General features: G+C 45.6%; 1 protein-coding gene across 8 annotated transcripts in view; it reads right to left on the bottom strand.

The window, feature by feature from the left end:
• Dgkd (diacylglycerol kinase delta) overlaps positions 1–24,534 on the bottom strand; it is a 96,480-nt gene extending 71,946 nt beyond the window's left edge. For 4 of the 8 annotated variants that reach the window (XR_013043965.1, XR_013043966.1, XM_076549530.1 and 1 more), the window contains exon 1: positions 24,359–24,534. Coding sequence is in view for 4 of the 8 variants with exons in the window: in XM_076549530.1 (XP_076405645.1) it covers positions 24,359–24,514 (156 nt within the window). In the remaining 4 variants the exon portion in view is untranslated. Of the gene's footprint in view, positions 1–3,881; positions 4,000–4,691; positions 4,920–6,189; positions 6,292–22,084; positions 22,323–23,747; positions 23,880–24,358 lie in introns of those variants that run through there. The other 4 variants (XM_076549536.1, XM_076549539.1, XM_076549533.1 and 1 more) reach the window with 4 other exon arrangements.
• Positions 24,535–26,930: the final 2,396 nt, after the last annotated feature.

Below are 26,930 nucleotides of genomic sequence, written 5' to 3'. Positions count from 1 at the left end.
TCTCACCATACCAACTCCTGATGATTCTATCCATCTTGGTCACCCCAATGCCTTAGGAACTGTTTCACCAAACCATAAAGGGCTAACGAACATCTCCTATCTATATAAAGAGCTTCTAAACATCAAAAACAGTCTAGGAAAGCCAGGCTTGATGGTACACCCTCTAATTCTAGCACTAGGTAGGCTGAGGCAGAATGATCATATATTCAAGACCATCCTGGGCTACATAATGATACCCTGTCTAACAAATAAATAACAAACAAACAAAAAGGAACAGACTAACAATCCAATAGAAAGGCAAAAATGTGAACAAACATTTTATAGAAAGAGAAATACAAATGGTTCTTAAACACAAGAGAAAAAGAAAGCTTAACTAAAATACCATCTTCACCATCAGCTTGACCCAAAAAATGAATAAATAAATATATATATATTTATATATATAATAAATATATATATAATATATAGGACACACACACAGCGTGTGTGTGTGTGTGTGTGTGTGTGTGTGTGTGTGTGTGTGTGTGTATGTGTGTGTGTGTGTGTGTGTGTGTGTGTGTGTGTGTGTGTGTGTGTGTGTTAGAGACTACTGCGGGCCAGGCTGTGGGAACAAAACTGCACACAGCAACATCTAACAAGATAACACTCATTTCCCTTCTATCCAAGCCTACCCCAGGCACAAACACCCTGAGTAATGGGGGGGGGGGGCACTCTGCTACCACTGCCACGGGCTACAGGCAGAAACAGGAAACGCCTGAAAGGTCCAGTACATAAGAGGCAAGGGCTGGATCAACTGTGCTGCACTAAGACCTGCACCATACAACTGCACCAGGATGAAGAAGCTCTCTAACAAGCTGCAACAAGGTCCTCAGAGCAGTAAGGAGCAAGAATGGTGAGTAACTCCCTCTGTCACAGGAAGACATGAGGGGGAGGGTGAACAGAAACAAGCAGTCTTAAATTCTCAAGAAGAAATAAACAAAAATATAAAATAATACAGGTGATTAAGTGGTCACTGGAGTGGGAAAGAAAGGATAGAAACTGAGACAATGCCATGTCTCTAGCTACAAAGGACTCTCAAGGGGTCGCTTCAGCAGCAATACTGGCGAGAACTGGCTTCAATTTCTTGCTCAACTGGCCAAGTCCACATGTGTTCACAGACCATCTATTTAGTCTACACAGAGGCCCTCTCAAGGCAGCCATGGCAAACATTTCCACTCAGCAGAAGAAAGGGCAAACAATGCAGTACCTGTGAAGTGCCCACAAGAAGCCAGAAAGCCTTCATGTCAGCCTTGCCATCCTGTGAAGATGCTAAGGAAGAAATTGAGTCCAAGGGAAACACTTCCATCTAGAGAGAAGGAACAGCTGTGGGCCCTGACCCTGGATCTGTCCTATCAATCCGTGTGCCTCCATTACAGTCCGTGCGGAGGTGGGATGGGAATATGTTTTGAGTAGAGTTACCTTCAATATTTTTGCTTTCATGGGTTCAGGAAAAAATAAACTATCATCCTACTGTTCCTGGAGGAGAATGTATATACACAGAGACACAGCTCAGCTGCACCACACATCAAGTGACAAACCTGGACCACCAGCAGTTGGAGGGACATTCTAAGACACGTGGTACTATGGGTCAGCCACAGTGGAAAGGATTCATCTGGAGTCCACAGAGTATGGTCTGTCCCCCATAAAGCTGTGGAATGAAGCTGCTGAGTTTCAGCAAATATTTACTGAGCACTCAACATGCCAAGCACTGCTGGGAACACTGTGACGGAAGGGACAGGTCTTAGGAAAGCTGCACTGGAGCAAAGGGATAGTTCACAAAGCATACAGTACCACAGAACCAGCTCTGGAACACTCAGAAAAGGTGTGGGTTAAAGATAAACCAAAACACGCTGTGGTGTAGTCAACTCAGCTCTTTCAACTTCTGTATCTGTTTGGAATGCTTCATAAAGTATGTTCAAGTGCCAGAGAGAGTCAGAGGTCAAGAAGCCTAAAGCATGCACACAAGATTAATGATCCTCCATCATTCTCTAAAACACAGCACAGAGAGCTGGAGAGATGGCTCAGAGGTTAAGAGCACTAACTATACTTCCAGAGGTCCTGAGTTCAATTCCCAGCACCCACCATGTGGCTCAAAACCATCTATAATGAGATCTGGTGCCCTCTTCTGTGTACATAATAAATAAATAAATCTTTAAAAAAAACAGCACAGAGACCTCTTAAGAAACTGCTTTTCAGGGTCCCATGGAGTGCCACTGTCATGTTCAAAGAGTGGAAGCTGGGACCCTGATCTCACTTCTTTTAAGGCCTCAGTTATAAATAAAGCACCAAGCTAAACAGCTCAACTCTTAGGCACTCTTCTGTATGGAGAGGTTGCTTCTCATTTAGTTGCCACACCCAGGGTCCAGCCACTGCTCAGATTCTCAGATAACATCCTTTCAACATTCTTTTCAAATGTGTGCATGCATAGGATAATGCAATACAACAATCACTTAAGAACCTGCTTCCCGCCAGGCGGTGGTGGCGCATGCCTTTAATCCCAGCACTTGGGAGGCAGAGCCAGGCGGATCTCTGTGAGTTTGAGGCCAGCCTGGTCTACAGAGTGAGTTCCAGGAAAGGCGCAAAGCTACACAGAGAAAAGAAAAAAAAAAGAAAAAAAGAAAAGAACCTGCTTCCCAAACAACAATACCTGGCTAGGTCTCCTTCCTGTTTTATTTCTCCATATATTATTTGAGTTCATTCAAATACTGATGGACACTGACATAATTAAAAATGTATCTATGAGAAACTGACAGTATTCATACATCAAATGGTTTGACTGTCCAGCTAAAACAGATCCTATTTATATCAAAAACTTCAACTAACTGATTAGACAAATTTAATTTCCAATACAAAATTTAAAAGTTTAAACAAAGGGGAACAGAGCAAAGCTGTTCCATATAATGTGCACATTATTATACTACTAGGGAATTTAAACCCTATGTTTCTATAAGTCGTGCCTTTTTGTAGGCTTGTTCCTTGTTATGGCAAGGCATGACGGTGTAGAGATTGCTCCATCATATATTCTTGCTGAGGCCATTTAGGTTTAACTAGAATATGATCTCCTTGATGGAATCTTGTGGAAAATTACCTAACTCTAGTCTAGGAACCCAAGGTCAAGATGCCCCAGCTAACTAATCTTAGCTTCTATTAAACTGCTGCATGTACAAACCTCCCCCTCCAGTTGACCACTTAGCTTCTGTTACACTGCTTGCTTGCATAAAACCTCCCCCTGCAGCTGCTGAGTGAGATACCAGAGTGTGGTTTTTGCCTTTAAACACCCCTTACTCAGCCAGGCTGTGGTGGCACACGCCTTTAATCCCAGCACTCAGGAGGCAGAGGTAGGTGGATCTCTGTGAGTTTGAGGCCAGCTCTTCCAGGAAGAGCTTCAAAGCTACACAGAGAAACCCTGTCTCAAAAAAAACAAAAACAAAAACAAAAACAAAACTCACTCAGCGGGGCTATGGTGGCAGACTCTTTAATCCCAGCACTTGGGAGGCAGAGGCAGGTGGATCTCTCAGTTCAAGGCCATCCTGGTTTACAGAGTGAGTTTCAGGACTGTCAGAGTTACATAGAGAAACCCTGTCTTGGGGGGAGGGGGTAACTCAGCAACCTTACCCCTGATTAGACCTGAAACCTGGGCCAAAGAAAAACACCCTGACCCTGACTTGACCCTAAGACCAGGGTTTGAAATCCAACCAATCCTTGAGCACAGAATCCAACCAATCCCTGAGCTTGCCCCAGAATAATGCCACAAAAATCCCAAGTCACCCTGAAAAGCTCCATCCCCCAAAAGAAACCCTATATAAGCTCTGTATCATGTTTGGTTTGCTACTGCTTCTCACCCTAGAGGCAGCCACCCTCCTGGATTCTTCCTTCCCAATGAATCTCTTGAATAAGGTTTGTTATGCAGTGTGACATTTTTGCTCAGCTGTAACAACTTTTGCTGGAGCTGGTGTAGAGCTGTAGAGCGAAGTGAAACAGAACTGTAACACTTTTGTTGGGGAATCTTTCCCCCAGCAAAGCAGAGTTGTTACACTCCAGGGGACCTAAGCAGAGCTGTAACACTTCTCTGGAGCAGAGCTGTAACACTTCTCTGGAGCAGAGCTGTAACACTTCTCTGGAGTAGAGCTGTAACAACTTCACTGGGAAAACCCTCCCCTGCTGGAGCAGAGTTGTTACATTTGCATTGGGAACCTTTCACTGGAGCAGAGCCATAAGCTGCTACACTTACAGTGACTCTGGTATTCCTCTGGTCCAGACTGCCAGGATACCTTTCCATCTGAGCTGCAATGCTTACACTTACTCTAAAAACTTGGGTCCTTAATACCTGAGTGTAGTACCAGCCAGCTGGAATAAAAGACTTCCAATTGGCTGTAAACTGTGTCCTGAATGGTAGTCTCTCCTGGGCTCCTCTTAATATTTTGGAGGCCCCAGCGAGATCTCCAGAGACAACCCCCTTCCCCCAACACTTAGGAGCAGCAGTAACCCCAGGAATGGAGGAAGAGTACACTGGCTGGTGAGGACTCATAGGGGGCAACCTAAAACGTCCCAGGGCCCCCCAAAAATCCTGACTAACTGTCATCAAGTGCTCCAGAGGCACCAAGCTGACATCCCCAAAGGGGGGGGGGAGGAAACAGTAAATCAAAAGTCACCTGGTCTGAACACCTCCAGAGGTAAGTATGGTCTATAGGAAACACCATTTGGTTAGGACACAAGAGGGGAAGTCAGAAGCAACCTTAGATCCTATGTCTTTCTGTGTGTTTCTGTCAGTTCTATCAGCTGGAGAAACAGATCTAAAATGGAAAGGACAGGGAGCCCAAGAGCAGAACTGCTGTGGCACTCCCCACTTCCTGCTGGCAGCCTGCTGCTGCTGTTGCTATGGCTACACTGGTATTCTGAGCAAGCCATCAGTTTCCCTGTAATAACAAAAGCTTTCTCTGGTATGAGACATCCCACACACACCACACTCCACACACCTACAACCCCAGCTTAAGACCTATGGCCTCTTGTTGGGGATCAGAATCTTTTTGGCTTGGCCAAGTCACATAGAGAAATCCAAAACCTCCCCCTGCAGAGGAAATTGACCTTCCCTGTCCTCTTGCTCTGGAGCACTAGCCTTTGGCTTGTTTAGTCCCTTGACTCTGCTCAAGGTCCTGGAATCCTGGTCCTGTTCCCTCTGTGAAGGTGAGGAAGGGCCCAACCTCTCCCATGGGAGGTAGGGAGCACTGCCTTCTAAGCAGAGTGCATGCAGGAAGGAGGAAATAGTTTCCTGAGGAGAATGCGCGCTCTCTCTCTCTCTCTCTCTCTCTCTCTCTCTCTCTCTCTCTCTCTCTCTCTCTCTCTCTCTCTCTTCCCTCCCCTGCTTGCTCTAAGCACCTGGTTTCACTAGGAGAAGGGAGAAGCAATTCCCCCAAGTGGGCAGGGGAGGGGGAGTGGAAGTTCAACTACTTCCCTGTTCATGGTTTATGATGTTTCCTTATCTACCAGTGACTCACTTGTATGATTGGAAGACCCAAAACCCTCCATTTCTTCAGAGAGGCCACAGTCCCTTATCAGCTGCTTTAAGAGGGTGTTGGATGCTTTTTTGCCAAATATTGGGAAGATTAAAAGCAGCAGACAAAAAACTACCAACTTACCCAAGGTAAGTCAAGTTACTCAAGGACCTGATGAATCATCTGCTGGGTTTTTCTCTGTGAGATTAATGGGGTATTTACTCTCATAGACCCAGATGCCACCAAAAACCAGCGAGCCACTAATATGCCCTTTGTCATGCAGCTGGCCCCAAGAAAAAAGCTCCAGAAATAAGAAAGGTTTGCAGGCTGGAGAGATGGCTCAGCAGTTAAGAGCACTGGCTGCTCTTCCAAAGGACACGGTTCAATTCCCAGCACGCACATGGCAGCTCACAAACTGTCTGTACTCCAGCTCCAAGTGATTTGACACCCTCACACAGACATATATGTAAGCAAAACACCAATGCACATAAAATAAAATCATTAAAAAAAGAGAGGTTTGAAAGGATGAATAGATTTCAACTTTTGAAAACTGCTCAGAAAGTTTATAACAGCCAAGATTCAGCTGAAGACAGACAGGGAAAGAAACTGCCATGTGGTGATCGCTGCTTAGACCATGAGAAAGGGTTCAAAAACTTACCAACATTGTTTTTTGAAGCCCTGAGTGCAGATCTGTTGGAATTCAGGCAACAAGTCTACAAAGCACCCTTCTCCAGTATGTAGATAACCTCTTCATAGCTTCAAACACTGAGGATGAATGCAGAAAGGTGACAGAAGCCCTTTTAGAAACCCTCCAAGTCCTGGAGTACAGAATGTGAGCCAAGAAGGCTCAACTGTGAAGTCCCTCAGATCACATACCTAGGCTACAACCTAGAGGATAAGTGGACAATTTCCCATGATTGTATTTCAGCTATCCTGCATATCCCTGCTCCCACATTGAAGAAAAAAAAAAAAAAAAAAAAGATTTTCTGAAGGCAGTTGGATACTGCAGGATATGGATAATGGGATTTATTGAAACAGCCAAGCCCCTCTATGGCAATACCAGGGATATACAGCCTTTGAACGAACTGACATTAATCAGAGGAACTCTGAAGCCTTGAAAAAGACCATGGTATCTGTCTCAACCCTGGCCCTCCCACACATCCACTTGTATGTGGATGAGGCCAGAGGCATTGCCTAAAGGGTCCTCATATAAACCCTGGGACCCTGGAAAAGACCAGTGGTATATCTTTCCAAGAGACTTGACCCAGTCACAGCTGGATGTCTGTATATAAGGTCCATAGCTACCACCACCCTGCTGGTAAAAGCAGCTGACAAATTAACTTTTAGGGTACTAACTTCTGACAGCCCCACACTCTGTTGAGGCCTTCTTGAGGGGGCACCTGAGAGATATATATCTAACACCCAGGTGACCCAATACCAAGCCCTGCTTCTCAAATCAAGCCAGAATTTGGTTTGACAAGACATCACCCCAGTCAGTCTCCTGCTGGATGATGGCCCTGAAGAACCCCTGAATGACTATCTTGAAGTGACTGACCTAATCTAGTCCATCAGGACTGATCTGACCGATGCCCTGTTAGTGACACAACACAAGGTATTGTTTACAGACAGAAGCAGTTTCATCCAAGACAGATCAGGTATAAATCTTTAAGCAGGGGAACCTCAGCTCAATGAGTGGAGCTTTTAGCTTTGATTCAAGCACTCTACTGGAGGAAAGACCAGGCTAGCACCATATACACTGACAGACAATATGCTTTTGCCATGGCTCATGTCCATGGGACTCTACACAAGGAAAAGAGGATGTGCTAACCCAAGCAGGAAAAGAAATCGAAAATAGAGAAGAAATCTTGGCCCTAATGCTAGCTATCTGGTTACCTAAAAGGGTGGCCGTTGTTCACTGCAAAGGAAAGGATACCAAAACAGATTCCCAGAAGCCCGAGGCAACTGAGTAGCTAACTTGGCCACCCAGGAAGTGGCCCTAGAACCAGTGGGGCCTCTCAAAGGATAATCAAGGATGGTGGTTGCTGCTGGACGGCAGACCATCCTTCTCTCAAGTCTAGGAAGACAACTAGTTATGGATCTCCACCAAGCCATCCACCTAGGGGCCATGAAAACTGAACTCTCAGATGCAAGTATTATGTTCCAAGTTCAGAAAGCCTGATTAAAACACCACTTTTAGATGTGCTTTAGATGTGCTACCTATGCTCAGATAAACCTGAAAGGAGAAAGGAAGACCCTACATGGGATCCAGGCTCAAGGAAATGGGCCAGGGAAAATTGAGTGTTAGACTTTACTGAAATCAGGCCTACTGTTTTTGGCTATAAATATTTGCTGGTGTTTGTATACATCTTCTCAGGATTGGTATAGGCCTACACCACCAGAATACCAATAGTTACTAAAAAATTTCTTCAGGAAATAATCCCTAAATTTGGACTGCCTCTAGCTTCAGGGTCAAACAATGGTCTAGTCTTCATGGCCAAAGTGTTGCTGTGAGTTCAAGGCCAGCCTGGTCTACAGAGCTAATTCCAGGACAGTCAAGGCTACACAAAGAAACCCCATCTCAAAAAAAAAAAAAATCTGACAAAGGTATTAAATATTAATTGGGAATTACATTGTGTATACAGGCCACAGAGCTCAGGTCAAATAGTAAGGATGAATAGAACTCTTAGGAGACTGACCACATTGACCCTGAAAAGTAGCAAAATAAAAAAGTGTCACGTCCCCTTTGCTTAGGATCTGGTGTATTACTTACCTGGGGTGGGGCTTACTCCTTTTGAAATTATGTTTGGGAGACGACCTCCCATCCCATCCCAAACTGCAAGAAATTCCCCAGACAGAAATATCTAAATCATTTTTCAAGCCCTTGCAGGCTTTGCAGGAAGCTCACTAGACCATTGACTGAACTATGGAGGGAATCCTATCCATCTCCTACCTCTGAACCCACCATCAGTTCCAGCCAGGAGAGTTGGTTTGGATATAGAGGATCCCTGTCCAGACCTTGGAACCTGTCTGGAAGGGACCCACCTAGTTATTCTCAACAACCCAACTGAAGTCTAACTAGTTGGTGGCATCCTTTGAGAGAAGAAAAAAAGCCACTGAGGACAGATGGACCATCACTTGGACCTTAAAGATAAGACTGACCAGAGTTTACTACCCAGGATAAATACCATCATTCCCAAACCTGGACATGGGAACTCAGAAAAACTAGGGATGGAAAATCCTATCTTTCAAGTGGACCTCTGCTCTCTCATGTCCCTTCCAGGGATGGAACAATATGGGTCTAGGGGAGGGATGGGGAATCAGTAAATCAGATTGTGGGGAAGACTACCTAAAAATGAACCTTCAGGGATCACAGTTTTATGTGTGCCTTGCCAATGGTGAGCCGTTCTGCCATGGACAAGGTACCTGTATCATTTTCTCAAGTTACCTGGCTTGCTTGTATTAACAGTTTGACAAAATGTGCCTCCTCCAACTCACTGGAAAATCACACTCCCACTCTATGTATACAGGTCTATGTTATCTCCCAGGTATGTGCACATAATAGAGAAGAGAGGAGAACTCATATTGGCCTTGACTTAATGTTAATGACCCCAATTCTGGTCCTGATTCTAGTAGGGGCAGGAATAGCCAGTGCAACTGCCATAGGCACTTCAGCCTTAATTGTTGGAAACCAAAACTTTACAGAACTCAGTTCCCAGACAGACTTAGGCCTAGACCATTTAGAGAATTCTCTTTCCAGGCTGGAGAGCTAAGTTGACTCCCTTGCAGTGGTAGTCCTACAGAACTAAAGGAGGTTATACCTGCTTTTTATAAAACAGGGAGGACTTTGAATGGTCTTAGGAGAAACTTGCTGTTTCTATGCCAACCAATCAGGGTAACTAGGAAAAACCTTGCCACAGTCAGAGAAAACATAAAGGAAAGGGGGAAAAAAGGAAGACAAAGATCAGATAATAGGTATCATAGACTATTGATTTTTTTTTTTTTTTTGTCTTTTTTTTTTTCAAGACAGGGTTTATCTGTGTTGTTTTGGTGCCTGTCCTGGAACTCACTCTGTAGGACCAGGCTGGTCTTGAACTCACAGAGATCTGCCTGCTTCTGCCTCCCAAGTGCTGGGATTAAAGGCACGCCCCAACACTGCCTGGCGACCATTCTTATACTGATCAAGCTAACAATGGGACCCTGCATCTTCAACTACAAGGCCAACTACATCAAACAGAATAAACAGTTAAGCTACCGGTCCTTAGGACCAACTATGTCCCCTTAGAACAGGACAAGTCAATAATTTGATTCATGCCCATAGAACTAGCTATAGTGGTATTTGCTCCACCCATGACCTTGAACTAAAGGTCTTGAAGGAGGCAGTGCTTTCTGCCATTGTACATGACCACTTATAAGAGAGGAGAGAAAGGTCCGGTGGTCCCTTCTTCCTTTTATTTATTTATTTTTTATCCTGGTGTGATCAGACTCTGGACAACCTGGGAATTGAACCGGTTCCTCTGGAACATCAGTGAGTGCTCTTAACACTGAGCCCCATGTTGGGCTCCACTTACTATGATCAATCCATGTGAGTCTATTAAATGGGTAACAGAATTTATTAAGATAGAAATTAAGGAAATACACTCACGAATACAGAACGGAGTAGACAGCTGAAGGTGACCAGATAGAATCTACTTCACAGGCAGTAGCAGGGAGCAGGGGCATGTGACCCTTCTCCCTTCCCTTATAAGAGGTCACAACAGCAGGAAGCACCACTTCCTTCGGGCCCTATAGCCCAAGGTCATGGGCGGAGCAAATACCACAACTAGTGGAGAATGTGACCAGGCAAAACAGTGCAGCGGTTCCTCCATCTTGTATTCTTGCTAAAGCCATTTTAGGTTTAACTAGAATCTGATCTACTTGATGGAGAGCCCCAAGGAAAATTATCCAACTCTATTCTAGGAACCTAAGGTCAAGATGCCCCAGCTAACTTATCTTAGCTTCTGTTAAACTACCTGCTTATGCAAATTCTCTCCTTCAGCTAACTTCTTATCTCAGCTTTTGTTAAACTGCTTGCTTGTGCAAACCTCCCCTTGTAGATGCTGAGTGAGATACCGGGATGTGGTTTTTAAGTTTAAAAACCCCCTACTTTAAACACTCAACACTACACTTGGGTCCTGAATACCTAAGTATAGTCCTAGCCAGCTGGAATAAAGACCTTCAATTGCTTGTGTTTGAGTGGTCATCTCTGGTGGGTTACACTTGGATTCATCCTGCTTTAATCTACCAGGTCTGGTTGTGTTTTAGAAAGTTCCAGAAAAGAGGATAAGGACAGGCCTCTCTCCATCTCCTACAATAGTATACTACCCTCTAGAGCCAAACCCAGAACACTCACTACCAGGCTCCACTTCAGATCTTCACTGAAGGACAGCACCCTTGTTCTCTAGTATAAAATAATACTTGTCCCTGTGAGAAAACAATTTATGTGAACTAAAAATACTCCAAATTCACACACACACACACACACACACACACAAACACACACATACAACAGAAGCCCTAATATCATCTTCACTCTGAATGCTGTTTTCACATAGCTAAAATACATTCTGTAAACATGACTTTGCCTTGATGTTTCCCAACAGCACAAAGCTGTGTCTGATAATATTCTGATCCTGCCCCTTGGGGCCCACCCTGTGTCCTGACATAGAAGCCTCTTCTTAAAGAAAAAATCCACCCCTTTCTCTCTCCCTCCACTCCCATGAGGTATGCACCCCTTGGCCCCCCTCTCTCTTTCCCTCTCTTTTTCTCTCTTCTTTCCTATCTTCTTTTTGTCTATTATAATAAACCATTTCTGTGCAGATGTAGCATCTGGGTTGTGAATGCCCACCCGACACCCCACTGCCTTGCACAAAGTGCATCACCTGCCAGCCCACCGCTTCATCTGGAGCTAGAATTACAAGCAGTTGTGAGGTAACTGACGTGAGTCCTGGGTACAATATGTACTCAAGCCACAGCCATCTCTACAGCCCTTGACATGTTTTTGTTGTTGTTGTTGTTGTGTTTGTTTGTTTAAGACAAGGTCTCACTGTGGAGACCAAGCTGGCCTTGAACTCAGAGAGACCTACCTGCCTCAGTCTCCCAAGTACTAGAACTAAAGATATACACCACCACACCTAGCTTGACTTGGTATTTTAATGTGAGGCTGTTTGCAACTTTGATTTGGTCTGGTTTGATGCTAGAGATAGAGCCCACAGCTTCAACAGGTGCTAAGCATGTGCATATTTAACAGTCTTGACAACCCTGGGTTCTACTTGTCCACTCAAAGCATGAAACCACCCAGCCATACACAGAAAGGAGACCAGGAGCACTCCCAGATTCCCTTTGCTCAAAAGATTTTCATCAAGATCTCAAATGTAGACATGACCAAAAGGGAAAATGAGGGTGGGGTGCATCCCTAGGTCTAATGACATCAATGTTATTTCAGGGCTATAGATCAAGACCCTGTCTCAACACCACCACCACCCAAAAACACCTCCACTGAGAGCCTGATGGGGTGTCACTCAGGAGGTGGAGGCAGGGAATCATCAGGAGTTGAGAGCCCAGGTGAGCCACAGGGAGAACCTGTACCAAAACAAAGGAAGAAAACAAAAAACTCCAAAAGTACCAAGACAACAAATTCTTCCTAAAAGGCACTTTCACTGGGACACCTGCACTTGAGACTGCAGCTGCAGAGCTATGGCAACTAAATACCCCATGGACTTTACACCAGATAAGAAAAACAACTCCAAACAGTCAGACTGAAGATAAGAGCTATAACAATAAAGCTTCACAAGTCCTAGGACTGTATCGTCTTGACCTTGCGTTTGGCAATGGCTTCTTAAAATATAACACCAAAAGAACAAGCAACAAAAGGGGGAGAAAACAAGAGCCTTCTCTAAAGAGTGACAGCACAGGCTTGGGACTCCAGCACTTGATGGGCTTAAACATAAGATAGAGAGCTTGAGGCCGGACAGGTCTTAGTAAGACCCAAGAGAGAAAGAGGGAGAGAGGGACCCTTTTTGATATTTCCAAAAATACAAAGTTCCACTTATCAGGGAATCTGAGCAGAGTTCAAACTTGGAGGCAAGGGATTCCTCTCCATCATGACCACAACCCACTCTTCACCTGGGATGCAACAGGGAACAGCCAGTCGATGGTGGGTGGTAGGAGACTGCTAAATACCCACAAATGAAGGACATAATCCACAATGGACACTGAAAATGGACCCACACAAGTGTGGCTGCACAGCTAGGGTTAGTCTGATGGCATTCAGCATTTCTTCCAGCAGCCACACACATGGTGGTACTAACTAGTTAGCTGAAACAAAATGGAGAACGTAGGTAGACTGAAGAAAATATATGCCATAAAGCGTTATGGGATGTCTTTCTGTACGCCATGAATAGGTGTGGCTCCCACTGGATAATAAATAAAGCTGTTTTGGCCTATGGCAAGAAAGCTTTAAGTCAGGCAGGAAATCCAAGCAGAGACACAGAGAGAAGAGTGGAGCCGGGAGAGACGCCAGCCTGCCAGCTGCTGAAGGAGAAACAAGATGTCAGCAGACTGTTAACCCATGGCCATGTGGCAACATATAGATTTATAGAAATGGGTTAATTGGAGATGAAAGATCTAGCTAACCAGAAGCTAAAGCCATAGGCCATACAGTTTGTAATTAATGTAAGCCTCTGAGTGATTATTTTGTAAGCAGCTGTAAGAGTGTGGGTGGGAGAGATTCGTCCCGACTGCAGGGCCAGGCAGGACTGGAGAAATTTCTGTCTATAATAAAGTATGTGCGTGACTATGAAATGAATTATTATAGAAAGTAGAAGGTTGTTTTAGAAATTCACGCTGTTGGGTTGGAGGAGTGACTTGGAAGTAGATAGTTTGCCAAACATGGGAGTGACGTGGATTTCATTTGAGAAAGAGGGATAGGGGAGAGAAGAAGGCAAGAAAAGAGAAAGAGAGGGAAGACAGGCACATGTGCTTCTTCTTTTCATTTGTAAGATCCATGAAGGCACTGCCTTTATTAAAAAATAAAATGAAGCATTTTTCAAAGGACAGGGAACATCAAAATGAGAACAGGATAAAATTTAAGACAACAAGCTAAGATACAAGCAAAGATTAGAAAAAACAAGGAAAATTCATCACTCAACAGCAGAATTAAAATCCAACTTGAAGAGCTAATGGGGAAAATATACAATACACAAAGATATCAGCAATATAAAACAAACTGACGCTCCCTGAATGCTACTGGTTAAATCAAGAGAGGATACATGACCATGGGCACAGTGGTCAGACCATCCAGCCTGCAAACAGTAAAAACTGTCCAAAATAATACAAGGAGATACAATAGGAGACCAAAGACGACTTGCTAAAGAGAAGGCTGCCAGACTCTTTCAGGAGGCAAACTCAATCCTAAACCTAATCCAGTACATAAAGGGTGGGCAAAGGCCTACAAGCCTAAAGTGCGAGGCCCACTAGGCACTCCTACCCTAGACCCAGGAGGGAGATGTCCAGTGTCGTAACAGCACACCACCTCTGCTACAGGATGCACCTGTGCCCCATCAGCCATACAACCAGAACTCTGAGACTCAATCCTCACGGTGAAGACATGGTAATACTGCACGCAGACCTGCAAAGACTGCAGATGAGGGCCTGACTCAGAAAAAGAGAGATAATGAACGCATCAAAATCAACAACTGCCAACCTGGTCTCCACACCAAGTTCTGGATGGTCTGGGCTACATAATAGAGACCCTGTATTTAAAAATTTTTAAAATGAACTCTCAGGTCAACAACATGGTTCAGTGGGTAAAAGTACTCATCCCTGTAACTTATGGTAGGAGAGTACTAACTACCAAAAGTCATCTTCTAGCTTATGTGTACAAGCAAATGCACACATACACATAAAATAATAAGTAAAAATTTTGAATTAAAAATAGCTAAGTATGGTGATGCACACCTTTGATCTCAGTGCTCAGGAGACAGAGGCAGCATCTTGCTGTGAATTCAAGGCCAGCCTGATCTATGTAGTGAGTTCCAGTCCAGCTAGAGCTAGTGAAACCCTGTCTGAAAATCAAAAAATAATAAAGCCGGGCGGTGGTGGCGCATGCCTTTAATCCCAGCACTCGGGAGGCAGAGGCAGTGAGTTCGAGGCCAGCCTGGGCTACCAAGTGAGTCCCAGGAAAAGCGCAAAGCTACACAGAGAAACCCTGTCTCGAAAAATTAAAAAAAAAAAAAAAATCAAAAAATAATAAAAAATTTAAACAAAAACCATGATTGGCCAGGTGCTGTGTCAATGCCTACAGTCCCAGCATTTAGGAGACTAAGGTAGAAGGATGTCAATTTGAAGCTAGCCTGGACTGCTTACATAGTAAAGCAACAACAACATAAATGTGAGCCAGGCAGTGGTGGCACACACCTTTAATCCCAGCACTTAGGAAGCAGAGGCACATCTGAGTTCGAGGCCAGCCTGGTCTACAGAGGGAGTTCCAGGACAGCCAGAGCTACATAGAGAACCCGTGTCCATATATATATATATATATATATATATATATATATATATATATATGGAATAAGTGGCAGATTCAAGTAGTCTCCATTCTATATACTCAGACAAGTATTGCACTTAAAGGCTAAAATCTAGTGTGTAAAAGCTGGAAAAAAATTTAAAAAAAAATTTTGCGTAATGCCTAGGAAGCACCACTCAGATAAGTTACTAACACAAAGGAACCCATGTCTCCATGAAAACATCTAGTGACAATTCCTCAGAGGGACAAGATAACAGAACATAGCTTCTGTGGAATGCATGACAGAGTTCAGAGCTTTCCCAAATGCCAGCCTGAATCTTAAGGAGTCTCTGAGACCTCTCACTTCCAAGTTACAGGAAACAGAGGATAAAAGAACAATGTGAAAAGACCCATTAGGAAGCAATCAGACAGAGCTCTTACAAGACAGCTGCCCTTACCTCTCAAGCCTTTACTGTCATGGTGGGGAGAAAGGGAGGGAGGGAGCTGTTCTGGCTTAAAAAAACTAGAGCCAAGATAACCAGCTCAACGCATGAATTGACTAGTACCTGTCCTAAGAGGGAAGCCATAGAAGACACTTGGGCTCTGTCAGGGAGATGTAAAAATTATCTGGATATGTGATGTTAGTGTGTTTTAGGTGCAAAGACTTGATGTGATAGAGGAAAAGCTATGGTGTGCTTCGGAGGCACTTGCTGGGGTCTTTGGGGATGGCCTGCAGACCACTCTTCCGCTGAACCTTCCCCAGCCTGCACTGTGGCTCCTCTCCTTCTCTCCCCACCTCTCTTCCCGGCCCTCCCTCCTGTCTCTGAACATCCTAATCTCACCCTGACTGTCTCTATAGCTGCCACATGGTGATTTGGGGTTGGGTAGAGAGAAGGAAACAGCTTAATCCAGGATAGAACACAGGGGTGGAGATGATCAGAACAAAACCCCCAAGCTGGTCCTTATTCACTTATGGCATTTGCCTCAGAAAAGGGCCTCAATGCCTCATGAGAGTCATCAACCTCCTCTTCCCCAGCACCTATACAAGCCAGCAGAGTCCTTTTAGGATGCTCTCAAACCCAGCTAACTCCATCCACCCTGGTGCAGGCTGCCATCACTCCTACCCATGGGGACTGGCAGCATCCTCTCAAGCAACCATGACATGACCAGTGCTATCTTGTCAATCTGGATCTTATTAAGAGACTTCTTACCATTTTTTGTTTTTGTTTTTATTTTGTTTTGTTTTGTTTTGTTTCGAGACAGGGTTTCTCTGTGTAGCTTTGCGCCTTTCCTGGAACTCACTTTGGAGACCAGGCTGGCCTCGAACTCACAGAGATCCGCCTGCCTCTGCCTCCCGAGTGCCGGGATTAAAGGCGTGCGCCACCACCGCCTGGCGACTTCTTACTTCTTAATGTGGCTTCCAACACAGCTCTCCAGCCTCCTTTTCCCTGTGCCTATTAACTGCTTTTAGCTGATTTCCTCAGTTCCCTTCTGCTATGGCACTTATGCATACTCTTTATCAGCCCCCTTCTTCTTTAAACAAAGTGTTCTATTTTCTTTGGATTCAGTGTGTTGCTTCTTGAATTTCATGCCTTTCCAACATGTCTTCTTTCCTAGTGCTTATAGTAATTGATGGAAATTTTCTTCTAGATGTGACTCCAGCTATATCCTACTTGATGTTGTGCTTGCTTGTTTGGCTAGTTGGCTGGTTCAGTTGGTTTGGGTTTGTTTTTTTGTTGGTGGTTGGTTGGTTGGTAGTTGGTTAGTTATTGGTTGGTTGTTTGATGGCTGGTTAACTGGTTGTTGGTTGGTTGGTTTGGTTAGTAGTTGGTTGTTAGGTAGGTAGTTGGCTGGTATTTGGTTGGTTGGTTGGTTGGTTGGTTGGTTGGTGGTTGGTTGGTGGCTGTTGTTTGGTAGTTGGTTGGTTGTTGGTTGGTTGGTTGGTTGGTTGGTTGGTAGTTGGCTGGTTGGTTGGCTATTGGTGTTTGGGGCTTTGTTTTTAGAGGAAGAGTTTCAGCCTGTGGACCCACGTGTCCTCACACTCACATTCCTGCCTCAGCCTCCTGATTGCTGGAATTACAGCTACATAGGTATTTTTTGCCATCATTCTACTCAAAAAGTATTTCTATCTTTCTTTGGCCCATAAATTACTTAAAAATAGACTCCTAAATTTCCATATCCACTCTCAGGATTTTCTTTGTATTAATTCCTGTCTTATTTAATTCCACTGTTATTAGAAAACACATTCTGGGGCTGAAGAGATGGCTCAGTGGTTAAGAGCACTGCTTGCTCTTCCAAAGGTCCTGAGTTCAATTCCCAGCAACCACATGGTGGCTCACAACCATCTGTAATGAGATCTGGTGCCCTCTTCTGGCCTGCAGTCATATATGCTGTATACATAATAAATAAATAAATAAATAAATAAATAAATAAATAAATAAATAAATAAATAAATAAATAAATTTTAAAAAGAAAACACATCCTGTACAGTTGCATTCTTGAGAACACTGCTGAAACTTGCCTTGTAGCCAGCACATGAATAATCTTGACAAATGTGTCCATAAACCTGATAACTAAATTCTCTGGTTGTTAGGTACAGTATTCTATCCATGTGTCATGTTATTGGATTCTGCTACATTCTTACATTTTTTTTCTGGTCTGGTTTGTCCTACCACCACCTGAGAAACATACATTAAAATGCTCCACTATGAAGCTGTGTACGGTGATGAATAACCTGTAATACCAACACTCAGGAGACTGAGGCAGGAAGGCTGCTGTGAATTTGAAGCCAACAAGGGCCTTATAACAAGACACTGCACCTCAAAAAAGTAAATCCTGCTGTGATCTTAGGGAGGAAGAAGAGGATGTTGTGTTTTGTTTTGTTTTGTTTTGAAATAGGTCTCAAGTATCATAGGCTAGCCTAAAACTCACTATGCAGCAGAAGGTGACCTTAACTTTCCGATCCTCCTGCCTCTCTCTCTCCTGGGAGTGTTAAGGGTGGTATGCCTCCAGACTGTGGATACTTGAGATCCATGTTATACTTGTGTTAATTTTTCTTTTACAACTTTCTTACAAGTTTTTAATTCTTGAATCTGAAATCTTTTATAAACTCATTTTTTTAATATAATACCTTTACATTGATAACCTTGGCTTTGACCATTTTATTGGATATTAAAGCTAATACATCAATTTTCTTTTGGTTAGTCCTTGCATTACTTTCTCCACTGCTTTATTTTTAATCTCTTCATATCTGTGTTTTAAATTTATCATTTTAAATAGCTTAGATAAGTTTAGTTTACGTACTCTCTCTTAGCTGGAACTTAAATCCACTTACATTTATATGATGCTGGACTCAAAACCCAGGACTTCACACACGCTAGGCAAATGAGTACTTACTCTACTGTGCCACCTTCCCCCAACTTAATCCAAATAAGTCTATGGAAAGAACACTGGGACTTTAGACTCCTGACTTACTGTTTGCTTTCTTTGTCACACTTGTTCAGTGTCCCTTTTTTTCTCTCTCTTTTCTTGCCTTCTTTCCTAGAGTTTATTATATCACTTTTGTTACGTTTCAAACCCAGGAAAACTGGCTTTTGAGGTGCCTATTTAACAAATCAAAGCGGGCCTCCAGGTTTTCTCAGCATCCCTCAGTCTCTATCCCTTACAAAGAATGGCTGGCATACACCACCCTCTACCCTGAACTCTCCAGCCCAGGGGCTGCGCTGCCCTTCCCCCAGGGGCTCTTCCCTATATCATCCAGACATTTTGGTTCCCCATCGTTTTTTGGTCCTTTGGCCTCCAGACTGCTACACCTTGTTCCCCCCTTTCTCCTCTTCCTTCCCCTCTCCCTCTCCCCACGTAGCCCAGTTCAGTCTGGTCATGTCCACTTTGGACTCTCCCATATGTCCCTGTCTCTCCCTACACTCTCCCTTTTATCTAAAATAAACTTTCTCTTCTATCATACCTAGGAGCAGTCATGTCCTCTCTCTCTCTCTCTCTCTCTCTCTCTCTCTCTCTCTCTCTCTCTCTCTCTCTCTCTCTCTCTCTCATTTCCCAGTCCTTGACTTATGGCATCACACAGCCCATGGTTATTTTAGAGCTACTGCAAGATTAGGACTCATATCCTAAACTAGTTTAACATTAAATAACTTTTTAAAAACAGTTTTACTGTTTATCTTTCTTTCATGATGTTACTGTATTTAACCTATATGTGTTTTAAACCCAAAGACAGAGTTAATATACACAGTCAATAACTACCTGGTCTTTTCCACACAAACACCCTACATAGTGTGCATACTGTTCTTCATCCCTTCTAACTTCTAACCTTTCACTTGAGGTCATTTTCCTTTAGATAAAACAAACAATCTCCCTGGATGTTTTCTTTACAAAATACTGTTTACTTGGGTTCGTATTACTTGGGGTCAGCTCATTGTTAGAGGATGGTTTTCCTCCATAAAGAATCCTTGGATTCAGCTTCTCCCAGAACTTAAATTTCAACTGAATTCTGGGTCCTGCGGTGTCTGTTAAGAGGGCAGCAAGACCTGGAGACCTTACTGAGACCACCCAGAACAGCTTGGTATAGCAGCTACTGTTTTCCCGGTTTGCACCTTGAACATCCCACTGATAGGAGGGAGGGTCTTTCCATCTAGGGGTTGGTGGCCTAGTGGAGAGATGACACTAGTACCTGTGACATTATAACACAGTAAATGCTGTGGAAGATATGAACATTTATGGGGGCTAGAAGTGCAGCTCAATGGTACAGCACTTCCCTAGCCCATATGAGGCCCTGGCTTCATCTCTAGCACAAGAAAAAGAAAAGAAAAGAAAAATGAGAAAAAAAAAAATCTTACCACTTCACACCTACTAGAAGGGCTGTAATAAAAAAGATAAGTATGAGCAAGGATGCAGAGACCTGGAGACGACTCCTCACACAATGCTGTTGAAAATGTAAAATGGAACCACTCATAAGACATCCCAACAGTTCCTCAAAAAGTTAAACAGTGTTTCCATATAGCCCCAAAATTCTATGTATATACCCAAAAGAAATGAGGACATGTCTACACAAAAAATGTACACAAATGTTCATAGGGGTGTTTTAGAAAGGCCAAAAAGCAGAAGATATAGTACCGATACATGCTATAACTTGGAAGAATCCTGAAAATATACTGAATATTAGTGCAATGATAATATATATGTATGAGTACTCTAATAAAGCCCTATCAGTTTACATGCTAACTTTTAAAAAATTTAAATAGCTGAATGAAAGAAACAAAACACAAAAGCCAGCATACTAAATGACTCTAGTTCTAGAAAGTCATCAGCATGGGCAAGCATAGAGACAGAAAGTACAGGAGTGGCTGCCTAGGGTTGGGGGAGCTGAGAGGAAACTGGTGATGAGAATGTTCTAAAACTGGCTGTGGTGACGGTTGCACAACTGTGACTATACTAAAAGCCACCCAACTACACAGTGTTTGCTTTGTTTTCTTAAGACAGGATCTTGTTACAGAGCCCAGGCTACTCCAGACCCTCCTGCCTCAGTCTCCAGGGCCCCTGGATTACAGATGTGTGCCACTACGCTCAACTGAACTATACTGTTTAGATGGATAAACTAATGACATGTGAGTTCTCATCCCCACCCCCACCTCGCTTTTTTAAAGCAAGGCCCTGTACTCCAGGCTGGTTTCCAAGGATGACCCTAAACTGATTCGCCCGCTCCCATCTCCAGTGACTAGGATTACAGGCATGCCCCTATCACACCTTGTTTATGTGGTGCAGGGCTTCACACATGCTAGGTAAGCATTCTACCCACCTTCCCAGCCAAAGTTGTTTCATAAACCGGAGTTTTTCAAGTCTTTTAAACTTGAGAGCTGGGAATATAGCTCAGTTGGTAGACAGCTTATCTAGCTTTGAGGCCCTGAATTCAATTTCCAGAACTGCAAAAACTAGTAGTGGTAGGCATGTGGTACACAATGAGGTGGGACAAAAGGACCGGAAGTTCAAGGTCATCCTCAACTATGTAGTCAGTTCAAGACTAGCCTGGACTACATGAGACCCTGTCCCTTCAAACAGTAAAATAAAAAATAAAACTTGAACCCTTTACTTAATTTCTACTAGTTTTCATTTCACAAAGAAAAAAAAGCTTTACATTTGAAAACAGAAATACAAACATTTCTTTTGAGTGTGGCGCACGCCTTTAATCCCAGCACTCAGAGGCAGAGGAAGTCAAATATCTGAGTTTGAGGCCAGCTTGGTCTACAAAGCGAGTTCCAGGACAGCCATGGCTACACAGAGAAACCCTGGCTCAAAGAAGAAGGAAAAAAAAAAAAAGAAGAAATACAAACATTTCTATATTCAAATTTTTTTAAAGTTAACTTTTTAAAAACTTATAACAAAATTCTGTCTTAAATAATAGCTTCAAAGAATTACACTGCTCTTTACTCAAATTTCAAAATATGCTCCAAAGCACTGATGAGCTCACTGCTCAGTGCATTACCTGTTTTCTCTTTCCACCCTAGCTATGTAGTCCTGGAGTTGTTATTGTGTACTGTGGTCAGAAAGCACAAATGAAGCCATGTGTTTTCTGGGAGCAGTTTCAACTGCAAAGAATTCAAATTGGGGGGGGGGGGGGGGACACCAATCAAACATGTCATAAATAGCCACCCCAAATCTACACACATCAAATTTTCAGGAGAGGATTACAGGAAAACATTCCAAACTCCTTAGGACCAGAAGATGTACACAGAGATTGGTAAGGCGTCCTTCTCTACAGGACCACCCTAGGGTCTTGCTTCTCAAAGCATGCTTCCTGGACAGCAGTATCAATGACTGTGGGAGCCTGCTAAAAATACACATTCCAAGGCCCCAGTCCTCCTCACCCAGCATCATCGAGTTAACAGTGTCCCCAGGGATGTATCTGCACACTAAAATCTGAAGACCACTACCAATTCTCCCCTAAATTAAGACGACTAGAGGCTGCAGTAGACTAATATCTTTGAAAACCTGTCATACATACAGCTCCGATTCTCGGCCAGTTGGTCCTCAGATCCATCTCTGGTTCTTCTGATGTGTTTCAAATTGCAGCGGAGGTAACCTTTACAGGCAGGATGTCCAGGCAGAAGGGGCTTAGTACATGTGCAGCTGCAGCTCTGCCCTCCCAGAGCTGGGCCAGGTGGGACTCCACAGTTCCAGTTTCTGGGGGAGCCCCACTACCCCTGGAGCCTGATGGGGTCTCCTTCCTTCGACTTCTGTCCCTGCGCTCTGGTGGCGGTGGCTTCCTGTGTGTTGCTTCATCTCTGAGTTGCATCACTGCCTTCAGCTTCCATGCTCTGTTCTCCAGCACCTGGGCCACAGCTCCCCTGAACTAAACTCCTCTACTCAAACAGTAAGAGGGGGTTCTGATCACATCATTTGGAAATCTGCACTATGTACCACACACATATATACAAAAAAAAAAAAAAAATTCGTGAATGGCCTCTCTGCCGCAAAAGGGAGGTATTGCACACAGTAAACCTCACATTTCCCACATCCTGACAAGCTCTAGCAAACCAGAAGAAAAATCGGCCCTGAGCTATCTGTACAGCAGATGTGCATGTATTCTGAACGCGTGTCCTCGGATGTATTTTTAACACCATAACCACCGCTCCCCCCAGACGACCAGAACAGCTGGTACAGCAGCTATTGTTTTCACCCTGAGGAAAGGCAGGGAGACACCTCCTGACCAACAAAGTCTGGACTCACTTGAATCTCCCAGGAGTCCATCCTCTCCACCATGATCTTAGCCCTCATTCATCACTCCCTTCTGTCACAAGATCTGATCGCCTCACACCAGTACCTACCTTAAGGACCAGCACTAGGAAAGGGCATTCCTGTCAGTATCAGGGCTTCCTAAACTAGTTCCTGGGGCACATCTGATCGTCACTCCCATGACGAATGGCCTTCACTGGTGCTCTCTTGCAGCCTGGCCCTGAATGATCTTTCCGGCCTCTTCCACTCCACCTGAGCCACTGACCATTTCCAGGTGTGTCTAAACTTTCAGACGCCACGTTCAAATCTCCCACAGCATTTACCATGTTATGACGAGTACAGGGGTCCTCTCCCTACCTGACAGGTAACCCCTAGATGGAGAAACTGCCTCCCATCAGTGAGATCCTCATCAAGGTTCAAACCCAGACCCATGTTTCACTACTTCTGCCACGCTGGGCAAGTCACTTAACTGCTCCACTTCAGTTTCCAATCCACAAGAGCACAATGACAGATACTAGTAACCATTACCTCCAAATAAATTAACCCAACTGAAGCTCTCAAAGCTAACCCAAAAGAAACTGGAGAATCGTTACACCCAATGGCTCTATCCTCCCTGGCGCTGTTAGACTAGCCCAGGTGTTCAATCCCATGTGCTGAATGACTGAGGTACCTCACCACAGTGTAACACAGCAGCAGCACTTAATGCATCCCCCACCCTCGATCGCAAGTAACAGAGGCGGACAGATGATAAAGCAAGAAATGGCTCTTCCAGTAAAGGGTAACTAACTGGCCTCGGAGGAAAGGCGCACTGCAGCAGGATGAGCAAGCCCGTGCCAGCCGGAACTGCCAGGGATGCCCCACGGTGGCAACCTGTTCTCCGCCACCTGTCCAGCCACCTGCCCGAGGAAGCCCTTCCAACAAGGAGGGCTCACCTCAGCAAGGAACCATACGCAGTTTTCACGAGGAACAAGAAAGGGAAAGCAAAGGGTGCAACTTTATTCTTCGGGCAAGAAAACAAAAAGGCATGCGTCTCTCTGCACTGCATCCCGGGCGGCTGGAGTTCTCCACGAAGAGTTCTGCGCCCAGCGGGTGAGGAGTCCCGGCTTTCCCGGGGACGGAGGGAGAAGCGGCCACTACACGCGCATCCCTTCCCTTTCGGGACCCGGGGGTGGGTGAGGACCCCGCAGCCGGGTGGGCACTGGAGGGTGAGGCCAACACAGGTGAGTCCGGGGAGCGGCGCCCGGTTCTCAAACGTACAGACCCCCGGGCCTCGGGGAGAGCGCGCCTGGGGTCCCCGCAGCGACCCGGCAGCACGCCGGGCCTCGGTCTCCGCAGCGGCGGCGCCCACCTGCGCCCGGTCCCCGCGGCCCCGGCCCCGCGGCCCGGTCCCCGCGGCCCGTTAGGCGGCGGCGCGCTCGGCCCGGCGGCAGCGACCGCGGGACCTCGGCCGGGCAGGGCCTGGGCGGCCGCTCGCACACGGTCACGGGCCTCGGCAGGGACCGCGGCGTGAGGGGCGCGCGCCCGGCCGACGCCGCGGGCTCACCTTCTGCCGGATCTGGCCCGACGTGGACACCTTACGGATAAGCTTCTGTGGGGAGCCGGGCTCGGCCTCGGGTTCGCTGTCGGACGACTCCTCAGGCGGCGGCGGCGGAGGCGGCTGCGGAGGACCCGGCGGAGGGGCGCCCGCCGCCGCCGCCATGCTGCCCGGCCAGCGCGCGCGCCGCGGGGGGGGGCGGGGCGGGGCGGGGAGGGGATGGGCCGAGCGCCCGGGGCGGGGCCTGGGGCGGGGCGGGGCCTCGAGGCCGGCCGCCCCACCCCACCGCGTCCCCGTCGGCAGTGGGCGCAGACGCAGGCTTGTCCGGCCCTCGCTGGTTATTTCTGCCCCGACCCATCTCTTTCCTTGTTCTGTCTTGTGTCGTTTTCTTCTTGGAACACAGTTTCTGTTTCTTGTTTCTAAGCACACTTTTCTTTTTTTTCACACCCGAGTAAGTGACCTCTAGGAGGCCGTTGGACTATGTTGGTAAAGTTTGCAGAGTGGATGCGTGCGTGCATGTACACCGGGAGAGAGAGAAGATAGAACTTGTTAAGGCCACTCTGTAAGGGAGAGATGGAGAAAGGAAGCTGGACTTGCCCCTAACCTGGGAACCGTGTTCTAGGCGGAAGCCAGATCTGTGCAAAAGCCCAGCAGCGAGAAAGAAAAGAAGCTGTGGCTTAGAGGGAGGAAAATGGCATAAGATAAAAACTGGAGCGCTGTGGGGTCAAATGAGGCTATGAGGACCAGATTAAGGACTGGCCTTTTCTGCTGAGGCCTGAGGGCAGCAAGTAGCTCCCGGGTGGGGGATGAGGGGTGGAGGTGGTTTAAGCTGGCCCTAGCTGGGTCACAAAGCTGGGTGGGACTTATGATCCAGGCTTTGACGTATTGAGCAAGTAGGCAACCTGAATTACTGGGTGAGGCTGAGAGATAGAGAAGGGAACTGAGATTCATAAGGGAATGATGGGGCACTAAAGGGAGGCAGAAGTGATCAGCATGAACTCCACACTGGGGCAAAAGAGGAAGGCTATGCAGTTGGAGAAGGAGTCACTTGAGTTTGGGGTGTTTGGGGCACATGAATGGAAAAGGACTCAGTGCCATCCAGGAGAATGTGCTAGCCTTCTACTGTGCCTGGCTGGAAGGGCCAAGTCAGCAGGGGACTGCCTAGCTATCCCCTCCCGCTTTCAGAAGGCTGCTGCTGGAGACCAGGGGCCTCTGTCCTGACCACCAGTCAGCAAGCTCTGGGCCTCACTGCCCTGGGCAACTCTTTCCAGAGGCAATACAAGCCAAACACCACCAGGAGCCACGGGATGCCATCTGGCACAAAGATGAGGCCAGGACACTGACCTCACAGCCAGCACAGAGGATGACCAGGCCCGAGGCAGGAATGTCGTAGAAAAGATCTGAGACCCCTGGGTGAACTAGGACACTCTGCTATACCCTCTAGCTACATGCAAATATTTATATGTAAATCACAATTAACTAGCATTAGAGAGTTCATGGCCAGCCTAAGCTCTGGAATGGCATTTTTAAAAAGAACCAAAAGTAAATAAAAACTCCAATTAACTAAAAAACAAACTTCAGTTCCTCGGTGGCACTCGTCACATTCCCAGCACTCCGTAGCCACAGTGGCTTTAACAGCTATCAGAGTGGGTGTCCCTCGGGTGTACCTCCACCACAGGCATGTTCTACCGCACTTCATAGTGACAACTCCGAACTATAGATCACCTGCACATGCTGAATGAGACATAGCCCTCAGCCACACCCCCAGAACCAGTGGGAAAGAAAGACCCTGACACGCAAGTCTCAGGCATCACTCTCTAGGTGTGTCAAGGAGGCAGGATGTAAACTCAGACCAGCTGATTCCTGAGTTTGGGTGCTGCAGGGTTGGTCTCCCAGGAAGCCAAGTCCTGGGGGACGTTCATATCATTGGTAGAGCATGGACAGAAAGACAGAATATGGGGTAGAAGGAAGTTCACCATAATTCAGTACTGAAGTCTTGACCCTCGTCAAAGAATGAGGCTGTAAGTGACAGTATTTGTAGAGCCGGTCTTTAAAAGGTAATTGTGGTCAGGTGGTGGTGGTGCAACGCCTTTAATCCCAGCACTCGGGAGGCAGAGCCAGGCGGATCTCTGTGAGTTCAAGGCCAGCCTGGTCAGCAGAGGGAGATCCAGGACAGGCACCAAAAATACACAAAGAAACCCTGTCTCGAAACCCCGCTCCCCCCGCAAAAAAAAAAGGTAATTGGGACAGTGAGGTGGCTTAGAAAGAAAAGGTGCTTACTATCAAGAATGAGGACTTAAGCCCAATCCCTAGAACTCATATGGTGGTAAGAAAAAAAAAAACAAAACTACAAGTTGTCCTCTGACCTCGACATATGTGGTACACACAAGCCTAGTCACACCACTAAAATTTTTAAATGTAAAAAGTATTAAAAAATAAAAAAGGAAGCAATGTTAAGATGAGGTCATAATGCCAAGCACATTGCTACAATCCCAGCACTCGGGAAGCTGAGGCAGGAGGATCTCAAGTTTGAAGACCCTAGCCCAAATGAAAGGAGAAAGAAGAGGAGGAGGCGAGGGAA

The sequence above is a fragment of the Peromyscus maniculatus genome, chromosome 13, assembly GCF_049852395.1.
Source record: "Peromyscus maniculatus bairdii isolate BWxNUB_F1_BW_parent chromosome 13, HU_Pman_BW_mat_3.1, whole genome shotgun sequence".
NCBI classification, from domain to species: Eukaryota; Metazoa; Chordata; class Mammalia; order Rodentia; family Cricetidae; genus Peromyscus; species Peromyscus maniculatus.
This window is presented reverse-complemented; position numbering and strand designations above follow the sequence as displayed.